Source organism: Accipiter gentilis, chromosome 5, assembly GCF_929443795.1.
Source record: "Accipiter gentilis chromosome 5, bAccGen1.1, whole genome shotgun sequence".
NCBI lineage: Eukaryota > Metazoa > Chordata > Aves > Accipitriformes > Accipitridae > Astur > Astur gentilis.
Window position 1 is genome coordinate 44,416,268 of NC_064884.1, and position 18,197 is coordinate 44,434,464.

The 18,197-nt window shown below is 50.2% G+C and overlaps 2 protein-coding genes across 4 annotated transcripts; one reads left to right on the top strand and one right to left on the bottom strand.

Moving 5' to 3' along the window:
• The first annotated feature begins 726 nt into the window (after window positions 1-726).
• On the top strand, window positions 727-5,115 carry SNF8 (SNF8 subunit of ESCRT-II). Its single transcript, XM_049799988.1, has 8 exons — window positions 727-806; window positions 1,408-1,458; window positions 2,028-2,166; window positions 2,490-2,594; window positions 3,332-3,404; window positions 4,044-4,185; window positions 4,356-4,430; window positions 4,877-5,115. Exons 1-8 carry the CDS (start codon window positions 753-755, stop codon window positions 5,009-5,011), a joined length of 774 nt encoding a protein of 257 aa, XP_049655945.1. The 5' UTR covers window positions 727-752; the 3' UTR covers window positions 5,012-5,115.
• Window positions 5,116-5,202: 87 nt separating this feature from the next.
• On the bottom strand, window positions 5,203-17,521 carry UBE2Z (ubiquitin conjugating enzyme E2 Z). 3 transcript variants are annotated; one of them, XR_007505992.1, is made up of 8 exons: window positions 17,147-17,521; window positions 15,223-15,295; window positions 13,227-13,414; window positions 11,171-11,282; window positions 10,451-10,563; window positions 9,821-9,911; window positions 7,099-7,975; window positions 5,203-5,413 (listed from the first exon to the last, which is right to left on the bottom strand). XR_007505992.1 is itself a non-coding variant. In XM_049799969.1 (7 exons), the coding sequence occupies exons 1-7, from the start codon at window positions 17,473-17,475 to the stop codon at window positions 7,805-7,807; spliced, it is 1,077 nt and encodes a 358-aa protein (XP_049655926.1). In that variant the 5' UTR covers window positions 17,476-17,521; the 3' UTR covers window positions 5,420-7,804. The 3 variants fall into 3 exon arrangements, 1 of the variants encoding a protein (XP_049655926.1); XR_007505993.1 differs by lacking the exon at window positions 5,203-5,413 and having other exon boundaries at window positions 5,420-7,257; window positions 7,595-7,975; XM_049799969.1 differs by lacking the exon at window positions 5,203-5,413 and having other exon boundaries at window positions 5,420-7,975.
• Window positions 17,522-18,197: the final 676 nt, after the last annotated feature.

An 18,197-nucleotide genomic window follows, 5' to 3' on the forward strand; every position in this document is an offset into this window, starting at 1 on the left:
GCAGGGGAACAGACCCTGGCTGAGGGCTGGCCCTGCTGAAACCTGCCTGGGAGCCAGCCTGCCCTTCCAAAGGAGTCCTCAGGACTTGCCCCCCCCCCCCCTCCTGACACCCCCCAAAACCGGGGTTCCCCTGCACCCCACGGAAGACACCCTCCCTCAGAGAGCACCCAGCCCCACAGATAAGGACTTATCTCCATCTGGGGGGGGGGGGGGTGTCACCCTTACCTAAAGCTGGGCTTCCCCCCCACACACCCTGGGGGAGACCGAAACCCGGGCTACTCCCCACGCTGGGGGGGACGACACACACCCCCCCTCCCACAGAGAGCACCCAACCCCCCCCCAAAAGGGCCTCTCCCCCACCCCGGGGGGGGACACCCTCCCCCCCTCCAAAAAAAAGGGCCTCTCTCCCACCCTCCCACAGAGAGCACCCACCCAACCCACCCCCCTCCAAAAAAAGGGCCTCTCCCCCACCCCGGGGGGGGGACACCCTCCCACAGAGAGCACCCAACCCCCCCAAAAAAGGGCCTCTCCCCCACCCGGGGGGCACCCACCCCATACACACACACAAAGACCCCCGGGGGGGGGTCTGAGACCCTCAGTGCCCCCCTCAGGCCCTGGGGGGGGGGGGGGGGGGGGGGGGTGCCTGAGCCGTGGGTGCCCGGGAGTGAGACACACCCCCCCCCGTGTACGTCACACCGCCGGTCGCGGAGAGATGACGTCAGACGGAGCGCGGCGCGGGCAGAGGGGCCGGGATGCACCGGCGGGGGGTGGGCGCGGGCGCCATCGCCAAGAAGAAACTCGCGGAGGTGAGGGACGCCGGGACCCCGCTGTGGGACGGGTGGGATGGGGTGGGGGGGGGGGGGGGGGCGGTGCCAGGCCCGTGGGCGGCGGGGTGGGCCCGTGGGAGGGTGCGAGGCCCGTGGGAGGGGGGTGTCAGGCCCGTGGGAGGGGGGGGACACACACGACACCAGCACCCAGCGGGTCCGTGGGAAGGGTGTCAGGATCCAATGGCCCCCGTGGCGGGGGGGGGGGGGGGGGTTTGCCAGGCTCCGGAGGGGTGCCAGACCCCACCGGTCTCGGGTGGGGAGCTGCCAAGCTCTGTTGGTACCGGGGGCGGTGGGGGGCAGGCCCCTTCTGCCCTGTGGCGGGGGGTGTGGGGGCCATCCTCCTCCTTCTCCTCCTCTTCCTCCTCCTCCTCCTCACATCTGCCATCCCAGTCTGCACCAGCCCTGCTCCCAGTCCAGGGCACCCGGAGCTTGCTGGCAGGCTCCCTGCTTGCCCAGGGCACCGGGGCCACGCGTTCTCCTGCCTCGTCCATCCCGAAAGGAGCGTCTCCCTCATCCAGTGTTGGTTTCTGGTCCATCTGTCCTTCAGCGCTGTCTCCATCACCCTGTTTTCCTCCTGCAGGCAAAGTACAAGGAGCGAGGGACGGTCCTGGCCGAAGACCAGCTGGCTCAGGTGGGAGATCCACCCCTGCCCTGGCAGTGGGAAAAACCGCGGTTGTGAGCCCAGCCGCAAACCTGGGCTTTGTTTCCCCCTCTGCTTTGGTGTGCAGAGCATGATCCGTGAGCAGCGTGGATAACGATGGCATCCATCTCCATCAGAGAGCTGTGATGTTTGCTACAGGTCTCGCTCTGCCTCACTTCTCGAGACCTCAGCAACATCTCATTTCTGTAGAACTGTTTCTGCCCCACGTACATCACAGAATAACTGCTGCCTCCCCTTCTGAGCCTGTCTCTTGGTTCAGAACAGCCCTTTGCCTTGTCATATCTGCACTGTGCTCTGATATTGATATGAATTCAGTGTTAAAACCGTGGAGAATTCTGATTTCATCGAGTGATTTTATCTTGTTTCCTTCCTTTAAGACCACTGGGTCCATCTGCACGGGGTAGGCAGCACATAAGAGACCTGTCCTCAGTGTTTCCGGAGGATTCTGCTGACTTAGGGCCTGTTGGGGGCTCTGTTTATGGAAAAACTGCATTAAGTAAGTGTTAAGACAGAAACACTTCTCTGCAATTCTCTTTCAGATGTCTAAGCAGCTGGACATGTTTAAGACCAACTTAGAAGAGTTTGCCAGCAAACACAAGCAAGAGATCCGTAAAAACCCCGAGTTCCGGGTCCAGTTCCAGGATATGTGTGCAACAATTGGAGTGGATCCTTTGGCATGTGAGGAACAGGCACCAGGGTTAATGACTAAGGATTCATCTCACTGTTCTCATACTGGAAACAGCTCGCAGTGAAGCTCAAGTTTCCCTGAGGAGAGCTGATGCTGGTTTGATTCTTGGGGTTTGTGAATTGGTGTAACGTACCATTGGGTGTTATTTACTTAAAAGGGTGGGGGAAAACAGTAACCAAAATGGAGACTCTTCAGTGACGGCTCTGAGAGTCCTCACAGCGGGGTTTGCAAGCAGCCTGCCTGGCACCAGTAACTGTTAAGGAAGGATATTTTTGCCAATGGTCCTATCGCTTTCCCCTTTCTCACTTCACAGCTGGTAAAGGATTCTGGTCAGAGATGTTGGGAGTTGGAGACTTTTACTATGAACTGGGTGTGCAGATCATTGAAGTTTGCTTGGCTCTGAAACACAGGAATGGAGGTGAGGATCCCACTGTGTGTGGTTTCTAGGAGATACAGCTAATAGGAGGATACCCTTTCCCTGCGGAAAATGAGTCGCATGGCTCAGTCTAGTGATCTTTACTAAATTTCACAAATTACGGAAGTGGCAGTTTTGTCTTCCTTGTCCCCAAAAAGCCTTGGTTTGTTTCTATAACATGTATAAAGGCTACACCGCTGGTTATCACCCAGCTTCATTGATTCCTGCAGAAATCAACCAACTCCGTTTAGGTAACAAAACCGTAACTCGCAGTGTGGTGGGGAAGGAGCAGGCATCAGTGCCAATCTTGAAGCAGTATGAAACTGATAAGTTACTGCTTTGAGCCTGACACTAAGATTGTCTCTAAAGGATCACAGCAATATCCCAAAGAGTTGGAATACCAGTGATAAGTGCCTAATGAAATGAGTGTAGACGTTCTTCACTCCGAAAAAGGCAATCTGAGACCAGGAAAGGGCTGCAGCAAAGCCAGCTGAAACCTGAGTCCAATACATCTGTGGGAGAAGGCGACAGCTGACTGCTGCATGTTAGTTCTGGGAACAGAAGGGACTCAGTGCTTATCTCACCCAAGGCTGGATACTGGGAACAATGAACAGCCGCTTGTAAAATCGAAGGCAGGGGTGAGCCAGCGGCAAATGGACAAAGGACCCTTGACTGCTCTTGCTGGAGTAATTTTGTTGCTATGCTGTAATGCTTTCCTGTCCCCTTTTGTTCACTCCTAGGCCTGATAACACTGGAAGAACTTCATCAGCAAGTGCTGAAGGGAAGGGGGAAGTTTGCTCAGGATGTCAGCCAGTGAGTGTCTGTGTATTGCAGGAAAGGGGACTCAAGTAGCATTTGGGGAAGAAATGGGTGACCTCAGCAGCACTTCAAAGTGCTGCTGTTAACTGGACTCCAAATGTAACTTCTAGCGATGGAGCCACTTATACATGATCCACAGTTAACAACTTAACCGTTTCAGAAAGCAGCAGTGTGCTTTCTCTGGGAGCCCAAAGGCATAAAGGACTGTTGGCTTGACCTGGAGACAATTAGTACCCTGCAAATCCAGCTCTCTTACTGGCATAGTCTGCTGAGGTCTCCTGAGCTGTAAGAGACTGACACGTGTCATTACAAAAGCAGATTTTCAGACACAGCTCGCCATCATGATCACTAATTGGGGCTGAATCTTAAAGTTTAGCACTTGGAGCTCAGGTACTACAAGTGTGTCTCTAATGCAAGTCTGCACTTCTGAAGGGGGCCACAGATAGGCAAACTAATTCTAATTTGCTTTATAAAATTTTTTTCAGCTGTTGATTACCTGAAACTGCAGCAAGCTCCAAAGAGCTATTATTGCTCATAGCTTCTGCACATCAATTCTTCCTTATTTACAGAACATAGTGTGCAGCTTCAGAGAGGCTCTTGCTTTAAAGCCTTGCATTGACCTCTGCTTCTCAGGGATGACCTCCTTCGTGCAATCAAGAAACTGAAGGTCTTGGGGAATGGCTTTGGGATTATTCCTGTTGGTGGAACATATCTGATCCAGTCGGTGCCAGCTGAACTGAACATGGATCACACTGTCGTCTTGCAGCTGGCAGAGGTATTGAGCCAGGAGATTTTAAAATACAACCACCTTGAAAGAACCTTATTGCTTCCATGCCAGGGAACCGTGATTAAACCAGGCCTGTAGGCAAAACTTCCCACACTCTCTTCTAAACTATGGACTTCAGTCTTGACTGTAAGCACACAATAATTTTCCTCTCATTTCAGAAAAAGGGCTATGTAACAGTCAGTGAGATCAGGTCCAGTCTGAAGTGGGAGACAGAACGTGCAAAGCAAGTGCTGGTACGTATGAAGGCCTCATGTGCGCAGTGGAGTTCAGTGACAGTGTAGAGTGACTGCTCCTGCAGCAGACAGTTGGCTGGGGATGTGTTATCACGGCATGCACAGGAGATCCTTAAGCTAGCTGGTACACCAAAGGCAGAGTACACACTGCATAAACATAGAATGAGGAAAGCAGACTCTCAGAAGCTGCAGGTACTCCTGTGGCTTACTAATCTCCATTAGAACTTGAATCCTGTTAGCTCAGGTCCTACATAAACATGCAGGGTGGGCATGGCTGGATGTCTGAGCTATATTTCTCCCGGTCAAGTTGAGTAAAAGATTATTGTAGCCCAAGTGCTACACCCCCTCCCTTACCCTAAAATAAATGTGGGGCCAGGCCTCTATTGTGAATGGCTTCTCAGCCATTTAGTTAAGTTTCACTCACAGTTTCCGCTCTGTTTGTATAGGAACACTTGCTGAAAGAAGGAATGGCCTGGCTGGATACTCAGGCAGCAGAACCTCAGTACTGGCTGCCTGCTCTCTTTACAGAGCTGTACTCTCAGGATATCACTCCAGAGGAAGCCAAGGAGGCAATACCTTGACCGATATGTGTTCTGTGCCTGTATATAATTCTTCTTGTGAGGTTATTTGCATATCACCTGAAACACAGGGACAGCGGACTTGAAATAAAGTTTTGTAAAAAGTGTCTAGCTTGAAAAGTTTAATAGGACTAGTTCATACTTGCTTACCTCTGAATTTTCTCCTCTGTTGTGCATGGAAATGCCACTTACCGTTACAGACAACTAATTACCTTGTCACAGCAAGAGGAAAATTATCTAAGCTGCTATTGCAACTGCAGTCTCGGAGGACGCAAGTGTGACTCTGCCTAAAGAATCTCGGGAGCCAGCAGTGACACTGAGAAACTGTTCTGCAGTCCTCTCTGCTCTGTGAATGAGTCGTTGTTCCACTAAGGAGTACCACAGTCTAGATTCTGCCAAAACAAACTTTATTGCACAAAAAAAATCTTATGTACAATAGTATATAAACAAGGTATCTTAGAGTGACTCTTGTGCATATATTTTCAACTCAATTAGGTCTAAAAATCTGTTGCTAAAACATCTCTGCCTAGAGCAGTCATTTGAGGATTGTCACTTTGAAATGGAAACATTCAGAAATGGTAGGACAGACAACATTAGAGCTATAAAACTAATACTTTTCTTTTACAGCCACATGCTAGTTATGTGAATAGTGTCCACAATAAGGCATTTTCTTGTTTCGTTGTATCAGTGGATGGTAACGCCACATGCATCACAAACAGATTTCAGAACCAGCTCTGCCTTGGGAAGGCAGCAGAGTCACAGCTCTACCCACAATGCTACTGAATGGTGAAAAACAACGTGACATTTACAATGGGATTAAAGAGGCGGTGAAGTAGCACACAGCTCATGACTTCTCGGGAGACTCCGCTGCCTCCCTAAGACCTCATTTCAAGGTGAACACCGCATTATTTACTCTCATCTGGTGTATGTATTGAGTGAGTCCTGTGTAAGTTCAGCTTTCCCTCAAGGGAAGACAGGGTTTAAGTCTAAATCAAGCCAATGACAGACCCAGGGGAGTTTGCTTGCTAAAGGGAAAAAAAGTTCCCAAGTTGTTAAACGGCACCTTAACGATTCAGAAATGTTTCCACCTTTCAGCTTTTCAGAGCTGCTGAAGCAGCAGTGTGCAGGCTTCTGAGTTCTGCAAGAGTTGATATAAATCACAGAGACTGAAAATAATTTAGTGACGCATGGGGCATTGCCTTTCTGTACAGCACACAGCAGGGGTCTTTTGGCCCCTCTTTCTGCGCTTTTTTTAGAACAAAGATGACTGCATTGGAAGTTCTCCCACCACCATCAGGAGTCTGAAACAGGGCCAAGCTGGTGGGAAGGTGTTTAAGGAAACTGGGAGAGGGCCCAGGACAATGTGCAACTTTGTGCTTAGCTTTCTATCAAAGCTCCCATAAAAATACTAAAAAAAAAAAAAAAAAAAAAAAAAAAAAATTAGATTAAGCTCTTTATCAACAAAACATTATACTGCTCCAATCAATCATCACCAGGGTCATTTACCTGGAGAAACTGGGTATTTCACCTCCACCCAAGTTACACCGAATACATCTTTTGATGTAATGGCACTCGCAGCCAGCAGACACCTCTCCAAGAGGCCGGCCTTCGCTCACAGTAAAAAGCTGCTGTTTAAAACGGTCAATGCACTGAAGTGTTAAACTTTATGACACTCAGCTAGCTTGCGCTCGGCCAAGTTTGGCAAAGGAATTTGTCAGTAACAAGGCGTATACCTCCGAAGAACTCCAGCCAGAAACAGTGGCTTCCTTAGCTAGAACTGCCCCTTACTCTAGCGTTTCAATCTGATGGATCAAGGTAGCAGCAGGGAGTGAGGTGACAGGAGGAAGAAGGGAGGAAAATAAAATATTACACTGAGTAGAGAGGTGGAAAGCAAAGAGTACTTCAGTTAAGGAAACAAAACAGCTCCGTTCAGAGCAGCCAGAATAAAGTATGTCTAGAATGCTAAATTCAAATCAACACTTCGAAAAAAAAAATAATACACAAACTAGATTTATTTTTAAGTGCTCCCCCCATCTCTGACCAATGGTTTTCTCACCCTTCCTTCCCCAAAAATGCCAGGATGAACACACCTGCACTCAATTTATGGATTCTTGCAGTTTCCACTTTTCATCTGCCCCTTTGCGCCTGAAGTCTCAGTGGACGAAGTCACCCAGGGCGTGAGTAAAGCTTTCAGAAAGGAGCCCAGATTCCACCACTGCTCTTTATCTTTGGTCTGTCTAGAACAGTGTCTAGAAGAAAGACATCAGGTAAATGGGCTCCATAGAGCAGAGAGGCTCCATCTCTCCCAACCCGCACAAAAAAGGTTTCGCCTGGGCACACGGTGCATGGGCCCTGTCATACCCTGGACTCATCAAAGTGCTCCCACAGCTACAGCTCCACGTTCAGCATGGCCCCAGGGAAGGGCTCACTGTCTAGGAACAGAAAAGCTGTAAAGAGGATTCGCAGTCTAGATCTCATTCTTTAATCAAATGGAGAGAAAGAAGAAAAAAAAAAAACCAACCAGTGTAGGTGTTTCCAAAAAATAACCTGATGCCACATGCTCCGGCTTTCTAGCATAGTAAGTACCTTTTAAGAGTAGCCTGCCACAAGCTTGGCTTTGTCTAGCATGAAGTCTTCTCGTTCAGCGTTATCCACCAGAGCAGTAAAAGGAGACAGAAGATATCCCGCAGTTTTCTCTGCTCTGGCATTGGTTTGGTTGTCGAGTCTGTCAGGGGTACTCTAGAGTGTGAAGACAGAACATCCCCACGGCTTGGCCTCTCCACTGTTAACACAGCTCTAAGCTTTAGAGCAACCTTGAGTGTCTGTCTCTGTCTCAGAGGAGCTGCTCTCAGAGTCTATTTCTGTATTCTCCTGCTGGTGTTTCTCTTGCACCTTCTGCCGAATTCCTTGCAAACGCACTAATAGGGACTGATAGTCAAAGTGGCCTCGTTTTTCACCAAAAGGATCCTGGAAGAAAGCCATAGATAAGCCTATTAATATAGACCATTATCCTTCCGGCAAGAGGCAGAAAGAAGAAAGGTGTGTAGTAATTGGGCAACAAATGGCTAAAGACTTAAGGGTTAAATCCTATCTTATGATGGAGCGGCCCCTTAACTTCCCACTGTCATGGCCAAGGTTGAAGACTGATAATAATTTCTGTTTGGAGTCTCTTTTGGGAAACCTTACAAACCCAAGCAAACTTCAAAAACAGATGAAAGTCCAAGCAGACACGGGTTGGATTTCTACTACCACCTTTGAGGAAATAAACTGTTTCAAGGATTTGGTCTCAGGACCACTCCAGGGAGGCAGGGAAAACATTACAAATGAAAGTCTCTACATCCAGAGGCCAAAGACTTGACCACACCTTATATTAGTGCCACAGACCCCGTCCAAATGAAAGCATTGCTATTCTCATTTTAAATCAAGGCCCTCAGCTGAGATGTAGCCAAGTCAGAGGCAGAAAGTCTTTGGAGACTATTTAACATTTGCTACTTTTATCCCCATCCCAGGTTGAAAACACATTGCCAGGGCTATATAAGGTGGTGGTGGTGTTTACGCTGTCCCATCTGATGGGAGTCTCAGGTACAAGCCAACATGTGGCCCCAGAGTTAACAAGACAGCACATCTGGCAAGCACTCAACTGATACTGAGCCTGGAGTGACTTCATTTTAAATACAAGGTCATCAAGACAACAACTACCATCTCCCCAGCACGTTGTGTTCATGCTTCCTGCGCTACTATTTACAAGTAAGCAGAAAACCAACTATGGCAGTCACTGCCTCTGGAAACTGAGGACAACACAGTGATCTTCACAAACTCTGAAGAAAGCAACTGAGCCCTGGCGCCTTGAAGAAGAAACAAGAGTGGGCCACATCTGACAATCCTCACCAAACTTCACTACACAGCCTTCAGTTCAGTACTCTCTGCAGCTATAAGTCAGGCACAGACCTTCCTTATGGGAATTTCTCACTCCAAACACGAAGAAATCTCCTGCTTTGGGAGTGCTTTCAATTTATGAATTACAAAGCCAGTGACAGCACTGACGGGAAGAAAGGGCTCAGAGACACAAGATCATTAAATCAACCACCTCCAACTTTTCTTAGCAGTGGAATTTCTCAATGACTCAGACAAGAGGTGGCTGATGAGGGAGGAAGACACATCTGTTCATATGCAAATAGCTTGGTAATCTATTCTTTAAAGTCTACTTTCCTGCAGAAACAAGCTCCTGTATTCAACCTGTCTAGATGTGTCTGCCATATTGTCACTCTTCCTCCACCCCTTCCTCCCCCAGTAACTTTTGACTCAGTCAGCCACTTTCAATCTCATCTGACAGAATAGGGAGTGTCAGAGAAGTTCCTATCTGCTGTATGAGCAAAGGAACCTCAGAAAAAGAGAAACTCTAGCAGTGACCCCACAGGAAAATACTGCAATAGAGTACAGTTGCCACCAGCACTGGATAACCTGCATGTGCCCTCCCTGCTTAATACCAAATCCACATGAAAGCAAACTGTACTGGTTCCACTGCTGAAAGTACCACCTGCTTGCCTGGAGAGTGTCTCAGGCCCAGTACTCAGAAATCGTAACAGCCTTAAAAACATTGTGTGCATACTCTGAACTTGGGGGTGGTACTGTTTTACCCACAGGAACATCGCAGGTCTCAGTTTTGTGATTCAAAGTTGGAATATAAAGTTCATAGGAAAGATCCAGATCCACTCCATGTACCTCTAGGTGCTGCACCTTGTTGTTTGTCACTAAGGACACACCCTTATCTAAGGCAGTGTGTTATCAACAAGAAAATTGTCTGCCACCCACCTGCATTGTCTGTCCTTGGAGATAAAGTCTCTCTTTACACACCCCTTCATAGAAGTCGTAGTATTCCATGAAGGACTTCTCCATTACACCCCTGAATGCAATGAGAAAGCAAACAATCAACACAAAATGACAGTGTTACAACAGTCACATCATCCATGGTCACCGCATCCCACTGAACTCCAGTTCATGTAGTCAGCATGGACACCCATACAGGGTGCCCCAGACAACTAACAGGGTACAACAAGGAAAGACACAGAGCGAAATGAACTGCAGCATCACTGCTGCTGAAAAGATTCTGCACGCGCTTCCACAACAGCTGTGCTCCCCTCCCTCCGAGATTTCCCCCCCCCCCCCCATAAGACAAGGCAAATTTATTCTCAAACACAAGTCAGAGGATGCAGCCGTTGTGCACATTAACACAGCCTTTATCAATGCACAGCTCCTAGGCACCACACAGATGCAGCCATCCACTTCAGGGGAAACAAAATGACTCTTCACCAGACTAGGCAGAGGTAAAGACTTGCTCTTCCCTGAAGCAACTCTCAAGATCTCAGGAAGAGCAGCCAGAGGAGTTTATCCTGCTTCCCCACACCCACTTTCTTATGCTCCCTCCAAGCCTCTTTTCCATACCGTAATGGCTCAGGACAGGGACACTTTCCTTCCAGCATGTCGCACACTGCTACTCGGATGGTCTCATGCCGAATGCACTCGTTATAGTTCTTGCTGTCCCCAGGGTGCCTCTCCTGGAAACAGAATTTGGGCCAGTGAGTCCACGCAACTGCAATGGCTCTTCATCTCTCCCTCTTGGGCCTGATGAATTTCACTGGTGCATGAACCCACTACAGCTTTGTCTGTTCTGTGTATGCTGAGCTAATTTATATTGCAAATGAAAAGCTGGCAAGATTTTACACGTCTCCAGAGTCTTGGACTCACACAGCTGTGGAGACAGGTCAACTGATAAAGTTAGCACAGAAACCTGCCTCTCTGAGATGCTGGAGACCATGAAGACCTGAGCAGTTTGGTTCCTGCATGACAGTACGTCCCAAGGAAGCCATTTCAGGAGTCACATAGCAGAGAAATGAAGAGCCATCCCATCTCCCCGGCAACTTCTCGAATCCCTCATGTTCTTCTGTTACTTTACACATACGTGAGCTAAGCAGCCTCTGGTTCAGAGCTGGCTTGCAACTCCCCCTCAAGCTCTGACTAGAGGCAGAGCAAGCTGGAAAAGAGCCAAGCGACAAAATCTACTTTTGTCCCCATTTCCAGAACTGGATTTGCCACCAGGAGCAAGGTGTGGAGGGAAGAGACAAATAGCTGCAGAACCAGAGATGGTCCACCTTAAACTCTCACCTGCTCAAAGCCAGGTTCATTGTGATAGGGGTTCTCAGTCATCAGAGACTGGATGGAGATGAGTACTGAAGAGATACTCTGTGCTGGGCTCCACGCAGGCCCGGTCCAAGTGCTGAGGCATCAAAACAGAAAAGAATCAATTAACAACGCAGGACTGGCTCAGCGAGCACCATCCCTCCAACTACCAAAGATCAGAAAGCTTGGGAAACCGCATCTATACCTTACAGAAATGCGACAGGAAAAGAAACAGCTGCTACAGATATAGAAAGCACTGGACGCAGAGAAAGTTTTCAGGGTCAAAGTAGTTTATTCTCTCAACCAAGTGAGTACTTTAACCTGAGCAAGACATGGGAGTCTGGTAAACCTCAGTCCACTGCTAACACACACAGGGCATCACACGAGTTCAGGAAAAGTAACACTTCCGAGCATTTTACAGGGAACTTAAAAGCTATGGCTATCATCTCGCACAGCAGCCTGGAGCAACACAAGCTACCAGCACTACCGTAAGTCAAAAACAACTCTTAAGAACTGAAATCTGATTTCTGAGACTCAAACAAGACCATCGCTTGTGCAGTCTGTAATGCAGACACTCAGCACAAGGACTGCCATCAAAAGCAGTAACGGATGTTCTGCTATAGGAATAAGGTGCCCAATTCATACACACAGGGTAGCAAAAACATTTGCACAGAACAGCATAAGCAGAAAAAGCTGTTCTGCTTCTTGCCCTTAATATCCTAGTTCCAGATACAGACCTGTCTCCCTGTGAGTTGAACAAGGATGTGCTGACCCACATATGCTCTTCCTAAATCCTTTCATTTGCAGCTCCCTCTGCGCTTCCCGTTTCTGCTAAGGCCGAGACTCTTTGTTCACTCTTCAATAATTTAGCTTCCATGCCAGGGCTACAATTGCACGAGCAACAAGGCAGCTTGTGTGGGAGCTACTGGGCATTCAGACCCCCAAGATATGGACGTGCCCTACACATCTCAGTGCTTTGCAGGCACTGGCATCCAGCTCACTGGATCAGGAAAACTCCTATGCTGAGGAAGGTGTTTCCCAGTACAATGCATCTCTCTACCAGCCCTGGGCCAGTATCTATCAGCTGATGGGTATCAGCTACTTGGAGCAACTTTGGTGTAAGTGGCACATGCACAGCACTGCAGAAACCATCCCAGCAAAGGCAGTCTTATAACCACATCAGCGCTCAAGCTCCTGCTGGCTGGTCAAATCCCTACAGCAATTCAAGCCATCACTGCCCTTTCCTCACCTGGCTGCTGCTACTACCTCTCTGCAGCAGAAGGAACCATGTACTATCGACCCAGCTGCACCAGTCCAGAGTCTCAGCAAAAGCCTTTCTCTACTGGCAACTGAAACTGTCACAGCTGGGGTTGGGAATATCACACCATGGCCACGGTTCCTCTGGCAGAGCCATAAGAGCCATTCAATCAGTCAGGACTTTCACATGTTTAAAAATCAAGCAGGTGAATAACAAGCATTTGCAGCAGTGGAGCCTGTTTGAACAGGCAGCATGGGAGCAGCGCTTGTAAATCATCACACCCACCGCTCAGCCCCACATACTCTGTGTAGGTGGAAGCCCAGAGCAGTCAAATGGCTCTCAAGGAAGTTCTTAGCGGCTTTTAATTTTATTTATTTATTTTTAAACCCACATAGAGAGAGGAAATTAAAACCACAAAAACCTACATTCGAACAACATTAAGGATCAGGCTGCAAAGCGCAAAAGCAGAAGAAACGCAGTGCTAGGGCTGAGGCTTTGCAAGGGGAAGCAGGAGAAAAGCGGCAGCGTCCACTGAACTTCGTGCTTCCTCTGCTCTGTTCTCAGGTGCTTTTAAAGACAAGTTAGACTCTTATTTCAGTAGAGGAATTTGTGCTGCTTTACGACTCCGATTCTGCACACGACTTCACAGAAGCACAAAGGTGCATCCAAGCACATGTCTGGGGCAAGATCAGGGCACAATGCGCTGAGAAGGATGCGTGAGGCAGGATACAGCCTGCAGCCACCTCCTGATTTCCCATCAAAACAGCCAAAGTCTCCTCTTACCCTAGGATACTCAGGCAGACTTTCCCATTGCGGTAGAAGTTGGGGTTAAACCTCACTGTGTTATTTCCCGTTGTCATCAGTTTGACCCTTGGTGGGTGGATGGGATAATCTGGAGGACAGCGAAACAGGAACAAGAAGAAACCCCCTTCATAAGGCGTGTCAAATGGGCCTGTGATCAATGCATGAATCTGGAAAACAAAAGCCCGTCTTGCGCACCACTTCAAAATTGTGCAGCACCATCAAATCCTCAACAAAGCCAACCAAAGGCAAGAAATCTCCACCCAGGCAGCAGCACAGAGGCAGCGTCTTCCACAAGCACACGCCATGTGCAGGCCATACTTAACCCTCCCTCATTCCCTCGTTAGCCAGAGTCACTGCTGCACACTTCTCTGCCCTCTGCCACACTCAATGTGCAAAGCAGGTTTCCAGCACAAGGTTTGGCCAGAGTCCACAACAGCTGCCTCCCATACATCTCTATACAGTCCAAACGAGACTGAATCACAGTTCAGCTGGTAAGCTGTGCTTAAAAAAAAAAAAAAAAAAAAGATTTTGAATATGAAAAAAAATTTTCTAATTTTAGAAAGAAAAAGATTCAGAATTTCTGCCAAAACTAGAGCATTCCTCAATTTTATGGTCTCATGCTGATTTGGTCTTATTAAAACCAATCACTCAATTTCCTCTGCCAGGATCCAAAATTAAGACCCTATTCTCTCCATGCTAATTACCCTCAAAGATCCCAATTGTATACCAGGAAATCTACTCCCTTTGGGCTATTAAGGAAGCTTACTCCCCAAGTGATCCAAGCAGTCTCCTTTAATGATCCTCTTACCTCCCCAGGATTTCAGTTAAAAGCCCCAAGGCTAGTGTTCTACAAACCTGCATTTCCGTTGAAGGGCATTTTGGCACTTGCAGCTACCAACGCTGAGGGAAGCCAGAGCTGCAGCTAAAACTGCCCCAGGTAGGAATTGGCTGTGCAGAGACACTCCCTTTGTGCCACCTCCAAAACCCCAGGGGCCCCAAGCCAGGCAGGCACTTACGTGGCAGGAATTTGGGGGAAACTGGGGGATGCCACGTTTGTCAGGGGGGTAGGAGAAGTGTGCAGCAGAGGAAAAAACAAAGCAACCTCACACACACGCAACTCTCAGAAACCAGCACAGCCAGACCAGGTGACACCGGCTGGAGAAAGGGCAGCACCAGCCAAGAAACACGTCGGATCAAGAACACCATTTGAGCAACCTCTGCCTCCCAGCTCACTGCATTCTCTCTGACATAATCTGAAATTCCCAGTCCTGGAAAACCTTGAGAGCCAGGAGGGGAAGAACCAAGGCAGTAGAGGCCATAGCTGTGCCACTGTCCCTAGGGAGCGGGTCTGCTGGAGGCAATGTGGTGGGAGCGGCTGCGTGGGTCAGATCTGCGCACGACCCTGGTACCTGTGAGAAGCCGGAGGGCAGCTCTGCAGCAGGCCAGGGCCCAGGTACAGGGACGCATCTCTCTACCAGCTCACAACAATTAAACATCTTCAAGTCCCACAGGCAGATTATAGATAGTCCAGCACTGCTTGTGGCTAATGGACGTTTCTCATTTCCAGCCTCCGAGAAGCCCCCCATGGCCAAGGGCTTTCCATGGAGCTCGCTCTTCTCTGAGCTGCTCGATTGATTGTTTTCAAGCCTCAATAGGATGAAATGAGCTGGATCAGCACCTCACTGGTTCACAGGGCCACTAAAGCAGAGCTGGCTTTATCTGTGGAAGCTCCTCAGATCCCTGTGATAATGTCTCTCCACAGAGCCAGTTTCCTTGAGAGCCTCCTCCCATTTTAAATGCAGCCCATCTCAATGTCACCAAGAAAACTTGGAGCCTCATTATCCATTTGCAAGACTCACCCTGACTTCTCTCAAAACATTAAGGGAATGCTCCATTTGGGCAAACCCTTAAAGCAGCCATCAACAGCAACATACAGAGAAGCGGAAAGTTGAACCAGCTCCAAATCTTCTCTTACCTTGGTCATGTCGTGGGGATCAGGCACAACAAACATTCCCGGGGGCGGTTCCTTGTAAATGGACATGATATCCCTGAACAAAGGAAACAGGAATTAGTCAAGATCTCCCTTGGCGTTCATCAGCTCTCAAGGCGCGGGAACCTTCTAGATGACAAATCTGTGCACGGATGCAAAGGGACAGAATTTCAAGATGGAAACTTACAACTCGTAAAGAGCTAGACATTTTTCTTTTGCCTCTGACTGTTTTCTGGCTGAGCTCTTTCAACTTATCCCCAAAAATAGCTGAGGCATTTCAAGAGCACAAGCACTATTCAATGACTCAATACATGAGGCACCAGACCAAATGCACCTTGACTACCTGCTGCCTTGTATTTTCCTATAGATCGGCTTCAAGTACATAAAACTTCAACCATAAACTTCCCCTAAGGTAGTCGTTTAAAAGTTCTCTTAGGTGAGTTTTGTTGTTTACAGGATGACTTTCCCTCCCCATGTTTTCCTTCTTCACACTCAGACTATTTACAGAATCCCTTTGGCATACCCAGTCATTTGTTTTCACCAAACATACCGTGACTCAACTGCCTTTGAGAAGATTACTGCTCTGACAAATTTGGGTTTAATCAGACAACAGGTTCAAGAGTAGTTAGGTTGCACACACACGCAACTTGATCACAATGGCCTCGTTTCTCTAAGAACTCTGACCAAATGAACTGAAAAATAACAAATCACCTACAACTCGGTGCAGTTTACAGACAAACCGACTGGCACCTGTAACCTTTCATAGCCCAAAACCTCCCTCCCATAATCAGAGCTGCACTGAGCTCCAGGACAAGCTCCCACTCGACCTTCCCAGTTGGGAAGCAACCAGAGCTCAGAGAGGTTTCAAGGCAAGAGCAAGTGCGAGAGCAAGAGGAGAGCCTCGCCTTCCTGCCTACCTTTACAAGGTTAGTGGTTTTGGCATTTGGATTGGAAACTGCCCAAGTATCTGGTGCCATCTTTGGAAGACATTATACAGCTCTAGAACAAGGATGAGCAAGAGCCTGGCAGGCAGTAATACTTGCTCCGAAGGAAGAGGAAGAACTTGTTGAAACAGCGCCAGCATTTCTAACAATACAAGACCATATTGCTGATAATATCAAAGGCTATCGACATGCCAAGTTTAACCAGATGATCCTTTAAAGAGTCAGAGCAGCCAAACGGGTGGGCACTGGCAGGAAGGAGGATCGCTACGGGCAGGTTTAGGATAAACATCTTAACTCGACCGTTGATGGGGACCGAGAAGCCTGCTCTCTTCCCCATTTAACAGCACCTCTGAGGAGCACCCAGCGATCCTGAGGGCAGGCTGAGAGCTGTGCACCAAGAAGCTCTGCTGCCAAACGCCCCAGCAACAGCAGACGAAGAAAGAGACCCCAGATGGTGGTACAGGGGTCCACGGCACCAGGGCGGGCGAGGTGCGAGACTCCATCCTCACCCAAGCACATGGGCAAGGAGAGTCCCGGGGCATGGCGGGGACTGGGGTCTGGCCCCAGGAAAGCCCCGGGACACAGGGAAGGACCGGAGGCTGTCCCCAGACCTGAACCCAGGTCTCCAGGGCCTCTTGTGAGGGGATGGTGAGGCCCAGGGGACAATTACCGCCTCGAGGGTACGGGCGATGAGCCAAGCATCTCTGCCGCCTTACGACCCTCAGGCTCCGTGCCCGCTTTCCACCCGGGCAGCCCCCGCAACAGCCACCGGGGCAGGGCGGCGGGGGTTCCCCGGCCCGCAGCTAGCTAGGCCCGGGGGAGCCCGGCGAGGCCGGCAGAGGCGAGGAACGGAGACACCCTCCCCCCAGGTCGTTAAGGGAGCCGGCACACCCGGCAGCGGCAGCACCGCTCGGCCACCGGGCCCGGGAGGCTCCGCCGCTGACGGGCAGGGAGGTTTATCTCACCGTTTGATCCGCAGGAGACAGGCCGGGCTGGGCCGTTCGCTGTCCCAATCGCCGCTGACGGTGGGGTCCCAAAAGGCGGAATGCGTGAGAAGCGCGGCCCCCGCGGCCGCCGCCGCCGCCGCGATGGGGGCCCCGCCGCTCCCCGGGGCGACGCCGGTTCCCGGCGTCGCAGCACCGAAACCTGCCGCCGCCCATAGTTCGGCGGGGATAAAAACACCGGGGCTTCCCGCACCGCCTCCCGGGCCGGCCGAATTACCGCCGCTACCCGCCGCCGCCGCCGCCAGAACCGCGGCCGGGGCCGCCTCCTCGGCGGCCGGACTCTCCGCCATTCCGCGCCCGGCCTCGGAGGAACGCCGCTTCCGGGACTCCGCACCAGCGAGTGCGCCGGCCAGAGCGGCCCCCGCCTCTCGACTCCACCACCGACGGCCGGCCAGAGCGGCACCTCCCCCGCTCCCCACCTCACCCCCCCCCAACTCCCCACCGGCGCCAGAGCGCCCCTGCCACAGAGACGCCTCGTGGTAGGCTAGAGTGTACCGCTGGGAAGAGCGCGCCCCCTACCGGTGGGGGTCTCCCCGGCTGGAGGCAGCAGAGCCACCAGTTTGGGGCTTTTTGGGTGGAGAAAAAAAAACCAACCCTCTTTTTTCCCCTCTACTGGGAAGCGGCTGCTGCAACAAACTCGCTGTCACCGCGCCTCAGCCTGGGAGACACGGCAAGGCAGCGTTTCAGCCCAGACTGAGGCAAGGCCGTGTCTTCAGGCAGCACCCAAAGCCCTCCCCAGGGTGCACAGCCTGAGGAAAGGGTCAGGAAGGAAAACAGCCCGTCCGGAGAGGCGCGAGGGGGCATGGAGACCTTTACTCTGGCTCCCAGGAAAGCAGCAGCTCTGCTTCTGGCCTACAAGGTCCACCTCGCGCCTACAACACCCGCCAGAACTGCCTAGAAGCACCTTCCAGTAACAGCATGCAACGGAGAGCGAGCAATTTTCGTTGCAAGGTCACTTTTGCTTTACCAGGGATACAACAACAAAAGTTATTTACACACAGTTTCATATGCG

What these genes read in the sequence shown, in the direction of transcription:
- SNF8 (XM_049799988.1), top strand. Translation starts at nt 753, where the DNA reads ATGCACCGGCGGGGGGTGGGCGCGGGCGCCATCGCCAAGAAGAAACTC. An exon ending in CCAAGAAGAAACTCGCGGAG is followed by an intron (nt 807 to 1,407) that starts GTGAGGGACGCC and finishes TTCCTCCTGCAG; the next exon opens with GCAAAGTACAAGGAGCGAGG. An exon ending in TCTGAAACACAGGAATGGAG is followed by an intron (nt 2,595 to 3,331) that starts GTGAGGATCCCA and finishes GTTCACTCCTAG; the next exon opens with GCCTGATAACACTGGAAGAA.
- UBE2Z (XM_049799969.1), bottom strand. Translation starts at nt 17,475, where the DNA reads ATGGCGGAGAGTCCGGCCGCCGAGGAGGCGGCCCCGGCCGCGGTTCTG. An exon ending in GTCTGCCTGAGTATCCTAGG is followed by an intron (nt 11,283 to 13,226) that starts GTAAGAGGAGAC and finishes TTGATGCCTCAG; the next exon opens with CACTTGGACCGGGCCTGCGT. An exon ending in CCCTGTCCTGAGCCATTACG is followed by an intron (nt 9,912 to 10,450) that starts GTATGGAAAAGA and finishes CATTGCATTCAG; the next exon opens with GGGTGTAATGGAGAAGTCCT.